Source organism: Phalacrocorax carbo, chromosome 18 (assembly GCF_963921805.1).
Source record: "Phalacrocorax carbo chromosome 18, bPhaCar2.1, whole genome shotgun sequence".
NCBI classification, from domain to species: domain Eukaryota; kingdom Metazoa; phylum Chordata; class Aves; order Suliformes; family Phalacrocoracidae; genus Phalacrocorax; species Phalacrocorax carbo.
The window spans coordinates 11,080,587-11,097,656 of NC_087530.1; the positions used below are offsets into that span (position 1 = coordinate 11,080,587).

At 45.8% G+C, this 17,070-nt stretch overlaps 1 protein-coding gene across 1 annotated transcript; it reads right to left on the minus strand.

Annotated features, from left to right (window-relative positions):
* Positions 1 to 1,466: 1,466 nt before the first annotated feature.
* Positions 1,467 to 17,015, minus strand: NELFB (negative elongation factor complex member B). The gene is made up of 13 exons (XM_064469221.1): positions 16,819 to 17,015; positions 16,427 to 16,590; positions 16,134 to 16,233; positions 12,326 to 12,556; positions 10,092 to 10,277; positions 8,623 to 8,735; positions 7,842 to 7,944; positions 6,772 to 6,867; positions 5,304 to 5,446; positions 4,205 to 4,311; positions 3,084 to 3,225; positions 2,154 to 2,262; positions 1,467 to 1,907 (listed from the first exon to the last, which is right to left on the minus strand). Exons 1-13 carry the CDS (start codon positions 16,918 to 16,920, stop codon positions 1,770 to 1,772), a joined length of 1,734 nt encoding a protein of 577 aa, XP_064325291.1. The 5' UTR covers positions 16,921 to 17,015; the 3' UTR covers positions 1,467 to 1,769.
* Positions 17,016 to 17,070: the final 55 nt, after the last annotated feature.

Consider the following 17,070-nt stretch of genomic DNA (forward strand, 5'->3'; position numbering starts at 1 on the left):
CTTATACTTAACTAGGTCTGTTTCATTCTCTTTTGGATTTTTTTTTTTTTTGACACAGCTTCAGGAAATGGAAAAGTCTCATCAGCATGACTTGGCACTGGGAGTGTTCAAGTCCCAGGAAACAAGGGGCAATGGGGGAAAAAAAAATACCCACCATACCCAGAAACACAACAGACGAGGAAGTGACAGGGCAAAGCCAGCATGGATGGGTAAATTCCAAGGGTTAATTCTGCCTGACAAATGCAATAACCTTCAACGAAGAGATGCCTGGCTCAGTGGACAGGCGGAGCGCAGCAGATAGCTTACCTTGACTTGAAACAGCTTTTGGCACAACTGTCTGAAGAATCCATACAGCCAAACCGTTTTGATACGGTTCAGACAGCTGCACGGAAAACTGGCAGGACACCGGGCTCAGAGGGCTGTGATCAACAGCACAAAGTTCAAATGACAGCCCGTTACTCACGGCGTTCCTCAGGGGTCATTAACGGGGCTAATATTGTTTAAGGCCTCTGTTTACTACCTGAGGACAGAACACGCCCTCAGCAAGTTTGCAAATGATACCAAGTCGTGGACATGGCTGGTACACTGGGCAGGGCTGCACTCCAAAGGGACCTCCCTCCCTCAACAGGCTGGAGAAATGGCCTGCCAGAAACCTCTCGAAACTCAACGGAAAATACAAATTCCCGCTCTTGAGCAACCTCCCCTAGGTAGGCCCAGCTCTGAGTCAGCGCGTGGACCACAGACCCTTCCTCCCTTAGTTATTCTGCAATTCATAGTAATTCATGTAGGCAGCTTCCTGCTTACAGAGGACTGGCAAGATTCTTCTCAGGCATATTGTACCTGCTGAAAGCAGTGTAAAGTCCATTGTAAACTCACACAACTCATTCTTCTCCCATGCCCATCTTCCTGTGCACTCTACCCGAGGCCTTCGCTGAGGCAGCAACAAAAGCAGAACAGGACTTAACTGTAACAGTACAGACAGTGACACAAACGAGCCGTGAAGGACAGGCTGTTTTTTCAAAGACAGAATGGCACTCCACCTACACTCCACCCTATTGTCATCTGGGACATGTTAATCTTGGTTCTCTTCACTGGCTCCAGGACTCACTTCAGGCTACTCCTTTGGAGAAAAGGAAAGAGAATGATTCAACTTCTGGCCTTCTTTGAAAAGCCTAGCTGAGAAGATGGCTGTTCACTGCTTCTGGGTCTAGCGACAGGGGTGGGCATCTCTGACTAATGCAGCATGTCTCACCATGTACCAAAAGAGCTAGAACCTCAAACAGGAAATTGTATCAGTGGAGCTCATCTCCTCTGACATTGCCTTCTGTTGAGCATCTTCTCCAAAGACCCAGAGGAGCAAACTAACAGCCAAAGAAAGCTATGGTTAGCCTCCAGGAGTTCACACTACCTGCTCAACCATAATAAACACTCATTTATCAGTTTTTAGAGTTTAAAAATACAAGATGTCAAGCTTAAAAATATGCATTTTCTTTTTGGAAAAAAAAAAGTACAGTCAGATTTTAAGTGGATCTACAAGAAGACACTCAACTATCTTTAAGAAAAGTAAACCTTTGCAATGCACTGCATACAGTTTTCTAAACCAGCAAGAGCCAGTGAGTTGGGTAAACTGCAGTGTTTCCTGAAAGAGCTTCAGTGGCTTTTGTTGTTTCCACCCTGTAGGCAGAGACACATGAAAGGCAGCACAGAGCCTTCACGCTGCAGAGCACTACGTTAGTTCTTCGGTCTCACTCGTGCACTACAGACATAGCTCAGCGTGAGGCTGGTGTGGGCACCGTGGGCAAGGGCAGTTCCATGGAGGGAGTCTCAGTCACCTCGGCTGGGCTTGGCTTGCGAAGCTCCAGTTTCTCAGTGAGCTGGTTATAAAGCTCCTTCACAGCTTCCCCACTCTGCAGAATGAGAATTAGGGAGGGAAAAACCAGAAGAGTCATACTTCATTCTAGCTGTTACTAGCTAGAACATTAAGTATGCAATTACCCTGTGTGTTTTAACACAAACCAACACAGAAAGAGGAAGTTACAAGGTAATTAAGACACAACCTGGTGCACTTGGAAAGCAGAGCATTAAGCAAGGTCTGGAAAGGCAGCTGCTTTCATTTGCAATTAATCTTCCCTTTCTCATGCTTCCCTTCTTACCTGCTTGGTGGGTTCCAAAGCCTTCTGGAGAGACTCTAATTTGGCAGGCGCCACTTTGTGATGCAGATGAAGCAGCAGTCTTAGCACATGTCTATGTACGTTCTCCTTTCTGCAAAAAGCAATTTTAAAGCAGAGTAACTGACATAAACAAACACCATCTTGAGAGCAAGAAAACTACAGCAGCAGTACCAGAATAACTCACACACCCACAGACCAGCAGCTCTGTTATAATTTTCCAAAACACCTGAGAATTGTAGCCTGCCTGCAACAAAGTGCTAACCCTGCCTTCGACTTTCAAGCAATTCATGTAATTATTCAACAGGTGTGGACTAACTGTGGCAACCATGAGGAAGAAGGGGGGATTTTAAGCACAGACTGCAGCACGTGGCAGCAGCTGGTCTCTCGGTTGGACAGGCCATATGCAAATGCAGGAGAACGTTTGTCCCTCCGTATGTGCAGAGGAGCGGTAGCAGCAGCAACACATGCCCCTGTGCCTGAACAGCAGTTCTGATAGCTTTTGGGGAAGCCTTCTCGAGGTTCGATCTGGTCTGCAGGCCACCAGCTGAAGCACCCTGAGCTAACAGAATCAACAGATAGAAACAGATTTTCTGTGCGCAGCTGATCTGCAAAGAGCTGAAGTTAACTCTTCATATTCACAGCTACTGCAAAGCATGAAGGATATTGTTTCACAACTCCAACTTACAAATAATGAATTACAGTTGCAGTAGTAATTTATAAGCAATGCTTAACAATTTTGCTGATAAAAACTTAATCACAAAATATAAGCCTTTCCTCAAAGAAAAACAGCATCAGGCTAATATTTGCACTATATAAGAAGAGTCTGCTGAACTGTTAAACTACAGGTCAAAGGAGTAGAACCTCTCTCAGCTATCCCCTAAATTCGCTTCCCCTGAGGAAAATCAGATTTACCTTGAGCAGGCAGTGAGAAAGAAGCCATCAAAGAGACTGGTGCAGAACTCCTCGAGTGCAAATTCGTCACCCAGCAGTGTGAGGTTACCAGTAAGCAGATGCAGAAAAATATCACTGAAGGCCAAGTCACTGAATGTCTCAACTATATAACATGAAAAGGAAAGAGACTGAGACTGACACAGATGTGCCAAAACCCAACTGCACAGCAGATGCTGCCGCTGAAAACTTTGCAGTGACATCTCCTTAGTGGCTTTTAAAACAGGTAGCCCAGGCAGGTGCCTTTGATTTTCCTGACATAAAAGATCAGGAGCAGAGGGGTGAAAAGAATATGTAGAAAGCCCATGTCTCCACCAAGGCTGAAGTTACAGAATAGCCTGCTCCTGCCAAAACTGCAAAATCCCCCGCTGTCCTTCCCCACCATCCTCTCTGTTCATGGCCACAGCCACCTCCTTGCACTTCTCAGACCACAGAGTGAGCAGATACAAATCACTCACCAGTGGGAAACTCTCCCATGTATTGTTCAGCAAAGGGTTCAAGGAACACCAGAGCTGGAGTGAGGGAGTGGGAAGTGACACGCGCGCACACAGACACCCCACCATTACTGGGAGCTGCAATTCCCAAGATTGCTTCAGAGCTCTCATGCAACTTACCCCAGAGAAGTCAGTGAAGAAGGTAATGCCAGGGAAGAATTTAAGGCTGTGTTTGGTCCTGTTTTGTTACAGGTTTTTTCACCACACAAAGCCAAGTCCCAAGAATTTCTGGCCACGTGCGATTCCTATGAGCAGCAGCAGAATTAAGCCACCTGCTCTTTTATCTTTCAAATTAATTCCAAACAGTTCTCCGCTAATCCCATTGTTAATACAGCCTTTGATCTAAGGAACTACTGACCTTCAGCCAATATCTCTAAATTCTTCTATCAGCAAAAAAAAGTATCAGAATTGCAGACAAAACTGAACACTTCTGCAGGGCCTTACAACTGAGTCACCAGAAGAGTCAAAGGCAGAACATTAAGTCTTTGACTCTGAAATCACTTTCACTCCAGGTTTACTTGCTTCCTGGGTGTCCAGTACAAGGCAAACAGTACAGAGCAGTACAGAATAGAAGACAAGACAAAAACTTACCTAGTGCTGGCAAAAGCCTAAGGAAAGCATTCTTGTTCCTCTGTTTAGTGATGTGAAGGACGTAATATAGCCCAATCTCACATGCTATTCTGTTCTCCTGCAAGAACCTGTTATGGCAGAAGCAAAGGTTCTTCATCAATAAAGCTAAAACAGATTTTTTTTTTTAAAGAGGGTTTAAAATACTGTCGGATAGCAATCAAGCAGTTACAGCAGTGGCTAACCTCAAACCCACTGAGGAGCAGCTACTCAGTGACTGAGTAGATGATCATCACTGTGTTCACTACTGTGGTCCAGAAGAATTTACCATTCAGCAAATATTGCGCTGTCTCACAGTCAAACAGTTGGATTCAATTTTGAACGTTTATAATAGTATTAATGATAAAAGTGCTATTCAAAATGGGTTTTAGAAGAAGCCCAAATACTCAAAAACGATACAAAGTCCAATACTGTTTTGGTTTAGTTTCCCAAAGGTCAAATATCAACACTGTCATAAAGCAGAGTACAACTCCCAGGTAACAGTACTCCAGATTCTGGCATACAGATAAGAATTGTGCTGGAATTTACTGCAAGATCTGAATACAACAGAGCATATGGAAATTTTATTTATCTTTTTGACATCCCTGGAGTGATAGGTTATCAACAGAGAATGAGTGTCTGTGTAACAAAAATGCAAGCGTTATGGTTTACAGTAGCACTCTGCAGAACCAAGCGCAGGCACTTGTCCAGCTGCACCCAAGTCTCATTCAAACACTTATTCGCTGCTTGGGAAGCCACACAAGCAGCAGATTTGAAAGCAGTAATACCAAATGCTTTCATAGTCAATCTGCCAAAAGAATGATCATTACAAGAAATACTATTTTATGTAGATGAATTTGTAGATATGTATTTCATGTAGATAAATTTTATTTGAGGAATCACAGTGGAAACCTGTTCTGCTGAAGGAAACATTCAGGCTTGATTAACTGGGACTAAATCTTGCCCCAAGACAGTCTTCACTTCACCACAGACAGTATTTTTTCCTGTCAGTGTTGGCTCGCTCCTTGATGTTTTGCTTTGGTAAAAGACTACATGAACAAAGTCAGTAAGGCTGATTACATACTTGGTGAAAGCTTCAGGAACGGTGCTGGGGTAGGGAATTGGCCCCTTGTCCTCTGAGGGCAGTTTCTGATCTACATTGAACGTCTGGTCATCCACCACAAAGGACATCAGCATAGGCAAGAACTTTGTGATCAACTCCACTTCCTTGGAGGGATGGAAGCACAGAGGGAAAAGAACAATGCTTTCATCAATCAGTTCATGCCACCTAATGGTCCTAGAGTGCCGTAACAAATAGTGACACAACATTATCAGTCCCGTCCTACGCTTAGGAAAACAAGCTTTCAGACATCCAGTTCCAGTCAGAATTCTTGAATAATTCACTTCCACATGTTCCACTGGTAATTAGGAAAACTGCACTTCATCTACAGAAATACTCCTACTCAAATTCTTTCGTTTGACAATTCCATAGCGTTTCTTCTGAGTGACCTTTCCCAGCACTGCATGTCAAGGATGATACCAAACTCCTTTTATCAACAGTTACAAATAATTTTGTTCATTCCCTGAACTGACAGGGATCAATGCATGGCTAGAATAGCAACAATAAAGAGCATCTCCTCACACAAGGCAGATCAACCTATGTTGTATCAGATTCACAGAGTGGAAGGTTACAGCTTGTGGCAATCACAAATAAAACAGATTTTAAATTTGGAGATTCCCTTTAGGAAAAACGTTCAGTTTCTTTCTAAGAGATTCATGAGGGCACCTCTGCAAGTCAAATCAGTGCTACTCTTGGTGTTTCAGCCACCCTCAGTGTTACAATCTGAGTGTTAATGCACACCCTTCCTGTGGTAAATTTAAACACGCAATCAGCCAGTAATACATATTTTGGAGACTTCAAATGTCCCCCAAGGTAGACATTTCCTATTTTATAGTTCAGAACAGAAAATTTCTGTTGAGAAACAGTCCTGCTGTGCAACACCATGGTTAGCCTTCCCACCGTCAGCTGAACATATCTGCTCCCAAACTACACTAATGCTGCTTATCATAGCAGGCAAAGTATTTCCAAAGCTTGGAAAAACTGTAGCTGAATGTGGCGCTACAAGAAGTTGCTACAACAGACAGCCAGAAGAGAAAAACATTTTTCATGTCAATGAAAAGCTGCTACACTACCAGGGTTCCACACCAGCCTCTGAAATCCTGCTTTCCTCATACAAGATGTGCTTTACAAACTCATAAGTTCTGTAGAAGTTCCCAGGAACAATGAGCAACCAGTGCAGAATTTAATAGAGGTACAATCTGATTCTGAAACAGTAAGGTCCAAGCATTCACATCAATAAAAAGGCAGGTAAATGAAGCTTACAGCATGTCCGCTTGAGCTGCTGCTCTGTGACCACTTACGTGTTTTTTCTGAGACAGCTATGATGAGAGGTAAGCAGAATGAACGTTAAATCAGGGGCGCAACAAAATAATAAACAGGTCTAAATTTGTTTAATTAGATGTGTTAAATTCTAAACATCAAAATAGCTCACCATTTTTGGTTCCTTGAAGACTTGACTGTCAATCATGTCCCAGGCCCCCTGTCCCAAAGACAGCATCCTAAGGAGCAGCAGCAGATCTGGGCTTTCCTCGAATTTTAAGGGGAGGAGAAAAACAGCTATTTTGGTCTTCCACAAGTTGCAAATATAAATATTTATTTGGAAGTAGTGGTTTACATTCAAAACTCTCCTGGATTAGCAGCTTTATCAAACGCTGCTAGAGGCATTCAGTCCTCCAATTTAATTGACAACTGATTCCTCAAATGGGAATCAAATAACAGACACACCTGAGGGTTTGCGGGGTTTTGTAATGTTTTATAATGCACCAAGAAGTACGCAGCCTATCTGATTACGATATTGTTTTCAAACGTGTCCAGCCAAATTAGTTACTGAAATATAAGGTGTGACAGGACAAATCATCTCAGCAGAAGTAAGAGAAAGCACGTGTATGAACAACAATGGGTTTTCATTTATATTGTGCCCTGAAACCAAAACAATTTTCAGTCTTAAACTCTTACGAGGAAGTTATTCAATCCAACAATAAAATTTAACAACTCAGGGATAAAACCAGTGAATGCATCGCACTGTTCAGACACCTGTAAGGCCACCCTCCTTTAATATTTAAGCACCTCCTGCAGACACTACTTGCAGGAACTGTATTATTTCACAGCCAACAGACCAAAACAGTGTAAACTAATCCATTGCATTTACCACGACAGGGAAAAAAGGCTCCTGCTGTTAGGCAAACCGATAGAAGGACAAAGCAGGGGGGCACGTATTCTATGTATGATTCTATATACGCATAGCTGTTAGGATAGAATGAGCCATGCAAAGAATCAGTTGTCAATTCGGAGAGCTCCAAAAGGCCCATCTCCAAACAGTGCTCCTGCAGAGCTCTCAGGTATGTGCTACAAATGGATAGGCAGTATCACGGTTCCCTTATTTCAGTTTACACATGCATTTGAGAACTTAATCGTACTTGTCCTACAGCGCCAGTCCTTTGCTGACGAGTGCTATTCAATTAAGCCTATAGTTGGATTCGGTACACAAGCTGCAACACTCACCCTGGGTAAGGTGTCCTGCCCAACCAGGTCTTGCAGGTGCCTTATAGTACTCAAGGCTAAGGTGTTAATGGCAAAGGGATCGCACAAGATCATTGATAAGTCCCTGAGGAGAAATAAAAATCAAATACACATTATATATAACAACCCTGCCGTACAGTTCCATATCCAGCTGTAGGACTCCAGCTCCTTGAGAGTGTGTGTTTCACTAGAGTAAGATGTTTGAGCCTATTCTCTGTTGAAAGCCTATCAACTATCAGATGTAATATCAAAGTAGTGTGTGTATGCTATACTTTTATAAAAACACACCCCCCGCTGTGTTAAGAAGAGGGGCAGACAAAAGGCAAGTACCGTAACAATACCCTTACTATGATAACCTGAATTTCTGTCTTTTGTTACCTACAGGTGCATCCACCTGATGAACCTTCTCCTGCCTTGTGAAAACACCATGAACGTTACTTCTCTGACTTGAAAGCGTGTTATCTGAAACCATTACTAGAGGTCTTCTGCACTGAACTCAAGCAGGAGTTCTCCCACAGCCAGTTACCAGGCCACATGGGAGACTCACGGGTGGCAACTTAAGCCATACAGGCTATGTCACCGGCACACGCCTGGCTACGCCCTAGTGCATTAACGCTCATGAACGCACCAGATTTGACCGCACAGAAGAGCTACTGGCTGTTAGCTGGCTCTAGGAAAGAATTAACACCTACAATACCTGTCAGATGATGTGACTGCCAGGAACCCTTTTTCAGTTTCTCAATAAACAGCCCAAGTGCCTTACCCCAACACTTGTTCTTGTCCTTTCTTCACTCCATCCAGAAACCCTTGCAATTCCCGAGCTCTCTTGTTGTCCACAAACTTCTCCCGAATGCAAGCATCAAGGCACCAGGTGAACTGTTACAAAGAAAGAGAAAGCTCTTTGAACCACAACAACTCATTAAACCAGCAATAAAACATACAATGTCAGAGAAAACAGGTTCAGAATGACCTCTGAATACCTGGAATTAATACGCTTTATTAATATACATAGGTATATTACCAAGCCAGTCACAAATACAGAGAAGGGAGAAGTACAACCATCCCAAAAGGAGGTCAGAGATACCAATCTAAGTGTAACCTGGTGTCGCTTTCTCCCCTCCCAAGACAGGCGTTCCCTGGCAATTAAGGAGCAGCTATTAATATACCACTGCCCAGCACACCTGATCGATGTGGATTTACACAAGTAGGAGGCTAAGAAAGAAGCAGCATCACTTAGCAATGATAATATGGGATATTTATCTATCGCAAAACCACTCTCACCCTCTAAGTAGAGGATGTTAACAGTGGAGGTGCTTCTCCTTTAAAGCTCTGTTATCAAAATGGAAAAAGACAGTTAAGTGAAACATTTTGACCCAAAATTAAGGGCTTTTTTCACCTTTCAGAAAACTACATCTATTTTGCCCCAACATTTCAGCTGTCAAAAAAGAACAACTTACTGAACTTTCTGAAAGGCTTTCATCATGGCTTACTTGCAGCAGCCACAGCATTTTGTAGTGGCAAGATGGGGCTGATGAAAATGATCTGTAACTTCAACAAGAACTGCCCTTTTCTATTCCATCACTGTCTGTATAGTGATTTTGGGACTCTCAATCAGAAGACATTAAAAAGCATGCAGTAACATTTGTCATCACTCCAGGACATAGTACCTATTAGCTGAATACACACAAAATTTAGCAACATTACTTAAGAGAAAAAGCCTTGTCCTAGATCAGAGTGATGCCAACCGTGGACAAAGGACCAGTAACAAGATCCTGATGTGACATTAACACATCTGTCACCTCCCCAATATTTTAATGTTCTCCTATAATTCAAGATCCAAAGTATTTAATGTTACACACACAGTTTACTGACAGATGGAGTGTACCACCACACCAGGCACAACAGGGAGGGAAGCAAGCTTTGATTAAAAACCCGAGGCTAGCTAATATTTTTCATTATTTTTGCAGCATGTACGTAGGTGAATTAGACATTGTTTTTAAAACTGCACAAGTACCACAAATTTGAATGCTTTATGGATTCAATGAAAGCAAAATGAAAGTTTCACTTGAAGTTCCAAGGACTATAAGATGACTTTTGGATTCAAGGTCTGAACTCTCTTCACAGAGAGGAGTCATCTCTGGGCTGAAGTCCTGCAGGGCAGCAGGTACGCAGAGGAGTGGGCGGAACAGAAAAACCTCCAGTAATACTCCTATCTGTCCCACATGATCATACCTTATGACAGGGGTCAACAGTGCAGATTTCACTGATTTCCAGATCATGCAGCGACATCAGGAGCTCTGCCCGTAGTGTGCAGTAATGAACATTCCTTGTCCGAAGGAACAAGGTTCTCAGAAACTGCAACACCATATCGTAGAGCTTCACGTTCTTCCCAATCATCTGGGTCAGCTTCTGAACCACCTAAACTCAAAGTGGAAGTATCAAGAGATACTGTTATTTCACAGATGCAAAAAGGTGAACTAATTCTTCTACATGATATATCAAGATTGAAACATCCGCATCTACATGAGTTCCTGAAAAGGGGCTATTTTACACCAAGATTTCCAAGAGGTTTTGTTCATGAGACGTTCACCAAATCTTTCATAGCCATAATGAAAGAATAAAGAATCTCAAGAAAAGATTCTCTTGCAAAAGGAAATTGAAGGATTTTTACAATAAGGTGCTCAGCTATGTGAAATCAGTAACAAGCAATACCTATTATTGATAAATATAACTTACAATTATTGTAACATGAATGAAACTCACTTTCTTTGGAATTCTTTTTGTATTTCTATCTACCTTCAGGCTTGGGCATGAGAATTAAGGTGGTTTGTACTGGTTTTGGCTGGGGTAGAATTAATTTTCTCCATAGTAGCTCGTGTATGGGTCTGTATTTTGGATTTGTGCTGGAAACAGCGTTGATAACCAAGGGGTGTTTTAATTCCTGCTGAGCAGGGCTTGCACAGAGCCAAGGGCTTTTCTGCTCCTCACCCCACCCCACCAGCAATTGGGCTGGGGGGGCACAAGGGGCTGGGAGGGGACGCGGCTGGGACAGTGACCCCAACTGACCCAAGGGATGTCCAACACCACATGGCGTCATGCTGAGCATACAGAGATCAGGGGGAGGTTGGCAGGGGCAGGGGCTGCTGCTCACTGACTGCCTTGGCATCGGTCGCTTAGTGGTGAGCTATTGTTTCCATTTGCATTACTTGCTTTTCTTGGGTTTTATTTTCCTCCCTCTTTGTTGTTTTTTTTTCCTTATGTCTTTTTAAATTTTCTTTTTAATTAATAAACTGTCTTTATCTCAACCCACAAGTTTCTTTCTTTTACCTTTCCGATTCTCCCCGCCATCCCACCGGGGGGGAGTGAGCAAGCAGGTGTGTGATGCTTAGTTGCCTGCTGTGGTTAAACCACAAGTCCACAGTGTAAACCTGAAGTAAACTGCACCAGAGCACTAAACGGGCTTCTGAAAGCAAAACAGACCCAAACCAAACCCTCCATGTAACAGATGTGCTACCCTCTCTGAAATTAAAGCTTTCTACAGCCTTATCACTGCAATTCCTTAGCATTCTTGATAGCAAGGTCCTTACAGAAACCCTGATATTTCCGTTTTGGAGCAAAACCCCCTGAGGTAAAGAAACACGTTATAGCTTGCTGTAACAGCTTGCTGTTTCCAAGAAGAGGCAACACACTCATAACGCCCATGCCACTGTTCCCTCCCACATGGAGGCTGCCTGCGTGATCCAGCCCATGTCCCTGCAATGGCTTTGGTGCCAGCTGATCTCTTCTTTGAGCAGATCAACTCACTGTCCTTGAAAACCACTTGTTTTATTTGCTAGAGTTTCTGTAGCAATCACTGCACAGAATCAGCTCATGGAAGGGTCTGATAATCATCCGAGCTACAGACTCCCCCGCCCTTCCTGTGGCCAAGTGTCGGAGCAGCTCAGCCACCTCATGTAATTCCATTCAAAGAGCAACTTTTCTGAAAGCCAGCCTAGCTACAACTTTCAATGTCTCTTTCCATTTTTACAAACAAACAAACAAAAAAAAAAACAGAAAAAAAGTTTTTGTTGGGCTATGTGCTGCTAAAAAAATCCAAAGAAATTTAAGATATTCAAACTGATTGGATAGAGATGTTCAGCGTTCAGAACAGCTGAGGGGTATTAAAGCCAAACTGAGCAATAAAGGCAAAAGTTTTTCACCTTGCTGTTTTTTCCAAAGCTCATAAACAGCTTAGAACACTAATCAATTAATCACAGCATTGAGTAACTATTAAAATAATTCCTGCCACTTTTATCAAGATATGTAGGAGAAAACAAGCTGCTATGTCTTGCAAATACTTTGTCCAGCCAAACAACTTGGCTGCTAAAGTCAGGTGAGTGAGATGGACACACTGTTATTTGATGAGGTTGACCGAAAGCTGATGAACTCCATTCCAAGCATGTTATAAGAGGTTTCCTTGTCCTTACCTCTCCTTGACGTCTTGTTTTGGGAGACAGACTGAAGAAATTGTGCAAGACAGAAATATCATTGCTGAAGAGAATATTTTCTTTCTCCAGGATATACTGCTTCAGCAGTGGCGATACCTCATCACCAAACAGAGCCTGGTTATCCTGCCAAATCTGGCGCTTCACCTCCACTGCACATGCTTTATACAAATCCTTATCGGCCATTACTAGCTTCAGCTTCTTCTCAGGGACCTATGATCAACAGAGCAGTTAGCAAAGTGTAGAGCAGCTTACCTGCCCAACTGTTCAAGTAGTAACTGACTACAGAAAACATCCAAATCATAATCTCAGGCAGTCTAGTAGTTTACACAACAGTGCAACTAAACAAAAGCAAGTATCACAGACTCATCTTTTCCCTTCCCTACCCCTGTAACAGTACACCAGTCCTAAGACACTTAACTTCTTCAACAACCAAATTACACACCAAGCTTTTCCTTATTTCTTTCAAAGGGAATCAGGCTTCCTTTGAACCTATGATGTCTCCAACAAGACCTGGACAGGCTGGAGAGCTGGGCCAAGGGGAACCTGATTAAATTCAACAAAAGCAAGTGCAAGGTCCTGGGGAAGAACAACCCCATGCACCAGTACAGGCTGGGGGTGAGCTGCTGGAAAGCAGCTCTGTTGAGAAGGTCCTGGGCATGGTGGTGGAGAGCAGGTTGACCCTGAGCCAGCACCGTCCCCTTGGGGCTAAGACGGCCAGCAGTGTCCTGGGCTGCATTAAAAGCAGCGTGGCCAGCAGGTCAAGGGAGGTTATCCTCCCCCTCTACTCTGCCCCAGTGAGACCACACTGCATCCAGTTTTGGGCCCCCCCCAGTTTAAGAAGGACAGGGAACTGTTCAAGCAAGTCCAGCGGAGAGCTACCAAGATGATCAGGGGACTGGAGCATCTCTGGTATGAGGAAAGGCTGAGAGACTTGGGTTTGTTTAGCCTGGAGGAGACTGAGGTGGGATCTCATCAATGCATATAAATATCTAAAGGGAGGGTGTCAGGAGGATAGGACTTTCAGTGGTGCCCAACGCCAGGCCAAGGGGCAACGGGCACAAGTTGGAACACGGGAAGTTCCACCTCAATATGAGGACAAACCCCTTCCCTGTGCGGGTGCCAGAGCAGGGGCACAGGCTGCCCAGAGAGGCTGTGGGGTCCCTTCCCCAGAGACATTCACCCCCCGCCTGGACGCGGCCCTGTGCCCCTGCTCTGGGGGTGCCTGCTCCAGCAGGGGTGGGACGGGGTGAGCTCCAGAGGGCCCTGCCAGCCCCTGCTGGTCTGTGATTGTAATAAGATCCAGGTGATGTTTCAAAACTCAGTAACTTATAAAAGCTCTAGTAGCAGTTTTTAATCCATTACCTTAAGTACAGTATGATGCTTTTCATAAGACTAGTCCTAGTGATTTTTGTTTCACAGAACTGAATCTCACCTCTCTCTACTTCCAGCTGCATTCTTCAAATCTTATTTTCCACTTACAGATTTTTAAATCAGCTATGCAAAAATTCACCTGTCAGTGAACTGGACTACTGCATTAAGTAAAACAGGGAAATAGTCTCATCTGATTATGAAAATGTAAAATGCTTTTTGAATGAGCTCTCAGTCCCCAGGTGTAAAAAATCAGGCAAGGAAGGGAAGAGACCAGCATGGCTGAGTCGAGACCTGCTGGTCAAACCAAAGAGCAAGAGGGAACTGCACAGGCAGTGGAAGCAGGGACAAGTATCCTGGGAAGAGTATGGGGATGCTGCCCGGTTGTGTAGGGGTGGGGTCAGGAGGGCCAAGGCACGGATGGAGCTGAATGTGGCAAGGGATTCAAAGAATAACAAGAAAGGCTTCTACAGGTACATCAACCAGAAAACTGAAGTCAAAGAAAGTGTAACCCACACCCCGCCATGAACAAGAATGGTGGCCTAGTATCAACAGATGAGGAGAAGGCTGAGGTACTCAACAACTTTTTTGCCTCAGTCTTCGCTGGTAACCTCTCTCCTCACCCCTCCCGAGTCAATGGACCACAGGGTGGGGACCAGGAAGATAAAGCCCCTCTCACTGTAAGGGAAGACCAGATTTGTGACTGCCTGAGGAACCTGAACATGCACAGGTCTATGCGACCTGACAAGATGCATCCCAGAGTCCTGAGGGAATTGGCTGATGTAGCTGCCAAGTCACTCTCCACGATATTTGAGAAGTCATGGCAGTCAGGTGAAGTCCCTGGGGACTAGAATAAGGGAAACATTGTGCCTGTCTTTAAAAAGGGTAGAAAGGAGGACCCAGGGAAATACTGAACTGTCAGCCTCACCTCTGTGCCTGGGAAGATGATGGAACAGATCCTCCTAGAAGCTATGCTAAGGCACACAGGGCACAGGGAGGTGATTTGAGACAGCCAGCATGGCTTCACCAAGGGCAAGTCCTGCCTGACCAACCTAGTGGCCTTCTATAATGGAGTGACTACATCAGTGGACAAGGGAGGAGTTATGGATGTCATCTGGATTTCTGTAAGGCCTTTGATGCAGTCCCCCACAGCATCCTTCTCTCTAAACTGGGGAGGTATGGATTTGATGGGTGGACTGTTCGGTGGACAAGGAATTGGTTGGATGGTCTCATCCAGAGGGTGGTGGTCAATGGCTCAATGTCCAGATGAAGACCGCTGACAAGTGGTGTCCCTCAGGCGTCCGTACTGGGATCAGTGCTGTTTAACATTTTCATCAATGACACAGACAGTGGGATCGAGGGCACCCTCAGCAAGTTTGCAGGTGACACCAAGCTGAGCAGTGCAGTTGACACACCAGAAGGATGGGATGTCATCCAGAGAGACCTGGGCAAGCTGGAGAGGTGGGCCTGTGAGAACCTCATGAGGTTCAACAAGGCCAAGTGCAAGGTCCTGCACCTGGGTCGGGGCAACCCCCGATACCAACACAGGCTGGGGGATGGAGGGGTTGGGAGCAGCCCTGCAGAGAAGGCCTTGGGGTGATGGTGGATGAAAAGCTGGACATGAGCCAACAATGTGCTCTTGCAGCCCAGAAAGCCAACTGTCCCCTGGGCTGCATCCCCAGCAGTGTGGGCAGCAGGGCGAGGGAGGGGATCCTGCCCCTCTGCTCTGCTCTGGTGAGACCCCCCTGCAGCGCCACGTCCAGCTCTGGAGCCCCCAGCACAAGGGCATGGAGCTGTTGGAGCAGGTCCAGAGGAGGCCACAAAAATGACCCGAGGGCTGGAGCCCCTCTGCTACGAGGCCGGGCTGGGAGAGTTGGGGTTGTTCAGCCTGGGGAAGAGAAGGCTGCAGGTAGACCTTATTGCGGCCTTTCAGTGCTTAAAGGGGGACTGTGGGAAGGATGGGGCAATCACTTTAGCAAGGCCTGGTGTGACAGGACGAGGGGTCATGGATTTAAACTAAAGGAGGGTAGATTTAGACTAGGTAAAAGGAAGAAGTTTTTTTACAATAAGGGTGGTGAAATGCTGGCACAGGTTGCCCAGAGAGGTTGTGGAGGCCCCACTCCTAGAGACGTTCAAGGCCAGGTTGGACGGGGCTCTGAGCAACCTGATCTAGTTGCAGATGTCCCTGCTCACTGCAGGGGGGTTGGACTAGATGGCCTCTGAAGGTCCCTCCCAACCCAAACCATTCTATGATTCTATGAATTAGTCTACTAAGTTGTTACCAGATACAATAATGTAGTAAATCTTCAGTCAGTTCCTAACACTGAACAACAAATGTACAGAAGGACAGCCCCAATAGCAAAGAAAAGCTACACAATGGAGATGTAACGGTACAGGCTAACCAGCGAAGCGGTTTTACCTTGGGCAAGTGCTTCATGACACACATGACCACAGGCTGTATGGAAGGCATTTTGACCAGAGAAAAGCTCTTCTCTAGGAGATCTTCCAGCTTCTTGTATCTGAAAACATGTAAGAGCAAGAGACTAAGTACCATGTTACAGCGAAGGACAAAGTGGCTCATCTCAAAGCCACCAGAACTTGATCCCCCTGGAACCTAACTCTCCTTTACAGAAATCACACTCGTCCACTGCAACTAATTTTCACACAAAATCACCAGCTGACTCCGAATAACCAGCAAGACTTCCCACAAACCTCTCCTCAACTTTCCCTTCCAAAGCGATGGCAGAGACCCTCTCCAGCAGCTTCTCCCGCAGCTCATCGAAAACCGACTGGTGGAACTCCAGCCGCGGGGTGCCGTGCAGGTCCAGGAAGGGCAGGGCCGACTGCAGCGAGGGCAGGAGCACTCCATTCTCCGTCTGCCAACACAAACACGGGACGGGGCAGAGACGGGGGTCAGCCGGCGCCGCTAGCCAGCCAACGACAGCAGGGACTGCTAAAGACATGCTGGTTAAGAAATAAAGAGAGGAGAAAACCCACAAAACACAGACCCCGCTTCGGGCCTTCCCGCGCTCCCGACCACCCCACAGCCCGGCCCCTCAGGGCGGCCCCCGCCGCCGGGGCCCCTCCACGGCGACCCGCCCCACCTGGAACTGCTCGATGGCCTTCAGCGGCTCCGTGCAGTTGGTCAGCGTCTCCTTCAGGTCCTCGCCGTTGGCCACCCCCAGCTCCTGCAGCCCCGCGTACATGGCCGCCTGGCCGGGCCCACCGGGCCCGCTCCCGCCACCGCTCCGCGGGCCGCCCCGCTCTCGGGTCCCCCAGCCCAGGGCGGTCCGCCGCTTCTCCCGCCCCGCGGAACCCGCTCCGCCGCACAAGGGTTCCGCCCGGGCTGCCCCGTA